General features: G+C 34.4%; 2 protein-coding genes across 3 annotated transcripts; both read left to right on the plus strand.

Annotated features, from left to right (window-relative positions):
- The first annotated feature begins 1,359 nt into the window (after positions 1-1,359).
- Positions 1,360-2,464, plus strand: LOC122403098 (glutaredoxin-C4-like). 2 transcript variants are annotated; one of them, XM_043406425.1, is made up of 3 exons: positions 1,360-1,484; positions 1,998-2,115; positions 2,203-2,461. In XM_043406425.1, the coding sequence occupies exons 2-3, from the start codon at positions 2,017-2,019 to the stop codon at positions 2,404-2,406; spliced, it is 303 nt and encodes a 100-aa protein (XP_043262360.1). In that variant the 5' UTR covers positions 1,360-1,484; positions 1,998-2,016; the 3' UTR covers positions 2,407-2,461. The 2 variants fall into 2 exon arrangements, with proteins under 2 accessions (XP_043262360.1, XP_043262361.1); XM_043406426.1 differs by lacking the exon at positions 1,360-1,484 and adding an exon at positions 1,822-1,937 and having other exon boundaries at positions 2,203-2,464.
- Positions 2,465-3,038: 574 nt separating this feature from the next.
- On the plus strand, positions 3,039-4,423 carry LOC122403115 (group XIIA secretory phospholipase A2). The gene is made up of 3 exons (XM_043406449.1): positions 3,039-3,407; positions 3,789-3,856; positions 3,944-4,423. Exons 1-3 carry the CDS (start codon positions 3,173-3,175, stop codon positions 4,259-4,261), a joined length of 621 nt encoding a protein of 206 aa, XP_043262384.1. The 5' UTR covers positions 3,039-3,172; the 3' UTR covers positions 4,262-4,423.
- The last annotated feature ends 1,086 nt before the right edge of the window (positions 4,424-5,509 follow it).

Consider the following 5,509-nt stretch of genomic DNA (forward strand, 5'->3'; position numbering starts at 1 on the left):
GGCGCGGCGTATTTCTTACTTCTGAGCAGTGATGCCAGAAAAGCACCGTCGGGTGCACACTCACACATGCTAGATACGCGTACGTGAGCTCGTGGAGTTTCGGAAAGACGACAAAGGCAAACTGACGCATGCCCTCTTTCTCGATTCTCCGAAGCTGCCCGAAGTAATTTCGGACCGCTTCGTGGGAGTCGAGAGAGAAAGGCTCACATTTGCCTTCTCGCTCTTAACAACTGAAATCCGACCTCCCGTCAACGGCATACGATTTGGATTCTCGAGCCGAGATTCTCGACTGCCCAGGCATTTTTACTTTCCGACCTATGTAGGCGCACATAAGCAAAGTACCCATAATGAAAAAAAAATTTTGTAAAATTTATTTTACGGAAATACACGTTTTAAGACCTCCTGATCATATTTTAATTATTGAAAAAAAAGAAATTTTTTTTTATTCCCATGTATGAGCACACATATGTATATTATTAATACAATTTTTGATAATCAAAATACTTTAAGATTGAAAATTAATAAATTAAAATGAGATTCCACTCTTTACCAGTATTGTGCACGCTGTGGTATTTTTCAATAAGAAGAGTTCTTACTTTTATAACATAAACAAAACAGTAGAATTAATAATTGCAGAAATTAATTAATAATGATTTTCCTCGATTGTTTTGAAATAACCGTATCAATTGATTATGACGAACTAAATAGAACTAACTAGTATGAAAATCATTATTAATTAATTTCTGCAATTATTAATTCTACTGTTTTGTTTATGTTATAAAAGTAAGAACTCTTCTTATTGAAAAATACCACAGCGTGCACAATACTGGTAAAGAGTGGAATCTCATTTTAATTTATTAATTTTCAATCTTAAAGTATTTTGATTATCAAAAATCGTATTAATAATATACATATGTGTGCTCATACATGGGAATAAAAAAAAATTTCTTTTTTTTCAATAATTAAAATATGATCAGGAGGTCTTAAAACGTGTATTTCCGTAAAATAAATTTTACAAAATTTTTTTTTCATTATGGGTACTTTGCTTATGTGCGCCTACATAGGTCGGAAAGTAAAAATGCCTGGACAGTCGAGAATCTCGGCTCGAGAATCCAAATCGTATGCCGTTGACGGGAGGTCGGATTTCAGTTGTTTAGAGCGAGAAGGCAAATGTGAGCCTTTCTCTCTCGACTCCCACGAGGCGATCCGAAATTACTTCGGGCAGCTTCGGAGAATCGAGAAAGAGGGCATGCGTCAGTTTGCCTTTGTCAACTTTCCGAAACTCCACGAGCTCACGTATGCGTATCTGGCATGTGGCGTGTGCACCCGGCGGTGCTTTTCTGGCATCTCTGGTCATGGGTGGGACAGCGACGGTGGTGCCACATTCATAATCGAGTCTTATGATAAGACTTTTATAACAGCCGACTCTAGTACAAGTTTTGTCTATGATAGTACAAAGTGCGTTGTTTTACATATTTTGAACTGTAAGTATTATTACCTAAAGTACATAAAATTTCTGTTGCATTTCAAATTTTGTAAATGTTACAAAATGTTTACATACCAGCATTCATTCAATTTCCAAATAAATAATATTATACAAGTAATACGTGGTGAAAGTAAAAAATACATTCATATTCAAACACCTTATCAAAACAATCGATTTCTCTAAATTATGTAACAGTGTTTTGTTCTATCACCAACCTAAAAAGCGATAAATGACGTCGCAAGAACGGTTAACCATGTTTTCCTTTTTCTATCAATCAATATCTTCATTACCGCGACTTTTATTACCAATATGACAAATATAATTCTCGTAAACAGCCCGAATTATGAAGGCTGTGTGAAAGGTGACCAAGTCATTAACTTTACGAGAAAATAACGAATTACATTAACTGTTATGTTTGAAATGATCTGACAAGATGGAAACTACCATGCAGGTATCACTTTGCCATTACACTAACCACTTCTTTGCTTGATGTTTTGGATTCAATTTCTAGAACAGAACTAAGTGTCATCATGCCTGTCACAAAAAGCGACGTCGATCAACTCATTGCATTAGATAAAGTGGTGATATTTTCCAAAACAAAATGTCCATATTGTAAAATGGCTAAGAAGGTACTATTGATTTCTTTGTGTGCATGCGTGTGTGTATATATATATATGTGTGTGTGTTTCATTACATTTTGTTTAACATTGTTTTAGGTGTTTGATAGTTTACAACAAAAATATACTGCAATTGAATTAGATGAGAGAGATGATGGAGATGAAATCCAATCTATATTAAGTAATATAACTGGTGCAAGAACAGTACCTAGAGTGTTTGTCGACAAGGTATGTTTGGGAGGTGGTACGGATGTACAGAAACTATATGACAACGGAGAACTACAAAAACAATTAGCTTGCTAATACAATGTCCGCATTATGGAAATTACTGATTCATGTTTTTTTTTTCTTTGATGTAATAAAAATTGTTGATTAAATAAATCACGAAAAATGTTGAAAATTATTTTTGGTCCTATAATAACTAGTAAATAAAAATGAGTAAGAAGCTACAAAATTATTACTAAATGGATTTATCATGTCTGCTCGTAAATAAATTAAAATATACAATAGTAGATGAAACAACATGGTTTTAGACTTCACCCAAAGATGTTATTATATGCCTTATGTAAGAAGTATAATGCTTTTTAATGTCTGATGTACCCTGCTCTTCAGATTTTTAATCGTTTTGACTATAATTAAATTTTATTTAAAGATAGCAAATTCAAAACGATGGGTAACTTAAAAAAAACAGTCGTTCGATAATTTGATTTAAAACGGGCACAAGGTTTTAAATAAAAGGTCTGAAAAGTGGAAAAAGATATAATATAGTCATGAAAAATAATGATGAGTAAATTAACTGAGTAATAGACACGATATGTTTGTTTATTAATCAGTAAATGGTAATTAATGTATCGAATTTGTAATTAAAATTACGTACGAACACGATATATTACTATTGGAATGATATGTATATACATAATACAGTGTGACGAAAGGGAATCGTAAGAAACTATTTCGTTGTTCGTTACTAAGAGCCCACGATCATGTATACGTATGTGAGTCGATTCACCTAAAAATATCCACAAAACGGTGAAACAGTTTATCAGTGGTGCATCGTGAACGCAAAAAAATGGATTTTGCACAGTATCGTAAAATTGCAATCTACATTTTGACGTTCATGGCTTACGCATGGTCTGGCTACGGTGCTGGTTTATTGTTAAACTTAAAAGATGCCGTATTAGCAACGGAATCGATTTTCCAAGATTTATTTGAAAATGCAATCACGGTAGCGAGAAAAATCAAGGACATTCATGAAGTATTTGACGCAGCAGTGGAAGAAAACTGTATTTTCCAGTGTCCAGGAGGTACGTACTTAACCTATCATCGACAAAACGTAATTTTTAAATTCACTTATCTTCAACGTCAAAGCTACTCCACAATTTGCTTGAGGTCGCAGTGCTATTGGTTAAAATCTTTTCTACATTGAAACATCACAACTGGTTCAATTTATCCTTTTCTGTAGGTCTACTTTTTAAAAGTTACATTAACGTGTTATGTAATTGTACTTCACACAATGAACGGTATCAAATATTTTAAACAATTAGAAAAATGATAATCTGAAAAATTACGAATATTTTTAGTGGGTGATATGAAATATGACTGATGCGTTTATTTCTCTAATGTGGTTAATGCTAATTGGTCGTTATTTTTTGTCCGCTATGACGCGGAATATTTTATGATTTCAGGTATCACACCTAAACCTGATTGGAATCATACACCGCAAAGCAATGGATGCGGGTCTTTAGGAATAGAGGTATGCAAACTATCCGAACCAGATGTGTCTACTGGTGTTTCAGAGAATTAGCGGGAAAAATTGTATTAAACGATATAATGATTTTAGATAAATCAAGAGTACCTGCCGTTAGCGGAAATGACCAAATGTTGTGATGCGCATGACATTTGTTATGATACTTGTAATTCAGTGAAGGATACGTGCGATTTAGAATTTAAAAAATGTTTATACAAATACTGCGATGGATATCAAACACCCGCGATTACAAAAACATGCAAAGGTGCCGCAAAAATGCTCTTTACAGGTACGACTATTTTAGGATGCAAAAGTTACATGGATGCGCAAAAAGAAGCCTGTTACTGCGGTGACAAATGGAGTAAGAATAAGAAACCTAAAAGAGCCGCCCAAGCTGGCGGAGAATTATAAAATTATATGAATCTCTAATTTAACGTGTAATTAGGTGAAACGTATTCCAGTATTTATTTATGAATCTCTAGCGATTAGACGAACGATTTTATACTCGTTGTACTGGCGCTAAACACGTGGCAAATTAAAAACTGTACCGGTCCTCATAACATTTTATACTTGACCAATAAAAATATGATTTCAATAGTAAAAAAGAGTGTTCAGTGTTTTCCAATCCTGCGCGATTTGTATTATGATCGAAAATTTTTGTTTCTCTCGAGAAACAAGGGAAGGCTGACAATGTCATTTCGACCACAATTTATGGCACTTTTTCGATCAAAAAAATTATCAAGTAATGCAGTTTGCACAATAGAAATTTGCTAAGAGTATAGAAAAGTTTACGAGCAGAATGGGAAATATCGGATCGACACAACCACCTAAAGCGCGAAAAGATCGGAAGAAGGAAAGTGGCGACGGGTAAGACAATTTCTGGTTTATTTAGTCCACCTCGATTATTATTGCTTGCTAGCGAGCTAATCTGAATTCTTTTCGTCTTAAACAATTTAGTTCAAACGGTCATGTATAAGGCGAAGAACATAATCAATGTGGACTAATTACTTAGTAAATACTCTGTGCAATTAGCGAGATCCTAAATCGTCTCTTTGAAACATTAAAGATAATACATAAAAGCGTACTTTGCACTTTTTCATTTTGGGTAGCGTAGATGACCGTCCCGGAAAAAATAAGAGGGCTGGCAACACTTCTGACACTCGCACCAATAGGAGTGAAACAATAAAGTATCGATGCACTAATCCTTTCATCATCTTCTTTCTACGTTTACGTAGCAAAAAGCCTAAGGAACACGTTACAGTAGTTGCACGCGCAGCTGGGAAACTATGGACTCGAATGTCCCCAGATCAAAGAAAGAAATATATAGATTTAGCGAAGGCCGAAAAGAAAAGACGAGGAGGAACAAGGAAACGAAAATGCAGGTAATTACTGCATATGAAGCATTTTCGTTTCTTCATTTTCACGTACAATAGACAATTTTCATTTAGAAAAAGAAGATAGCGCTCGTAGTCTACCAACCAACGGAAGACTAAACAAAATCAAACAAGTGTAAGATTCATTCAACTACCCGCGTATGGAACGCAACCGTACCGTCATCAGGCTATTCGTGCAAAGTATCTTTAAAAAGTCCATATTTTTGATTTCTTTTTATTTGTTAGTAGTTTTTTTAGATCTATGTACAATAAATATTGGTGTATT

This window comes from Colletes gigas, unplaced genomic scaffold (genome assembly GCF_013123115.1).
Source record: "Colletes gigas isolate AHSC1104 unplaced genomic scaffold, ASM1312311v1 Colletes_gigas_Sc00044, whole genome shotgun sequence".
NCBI lineage: Eukaryota > Metazoa > Arthropoda > Insecta > Hymenoptera > Colletidae > Colletes > Colletes gigas.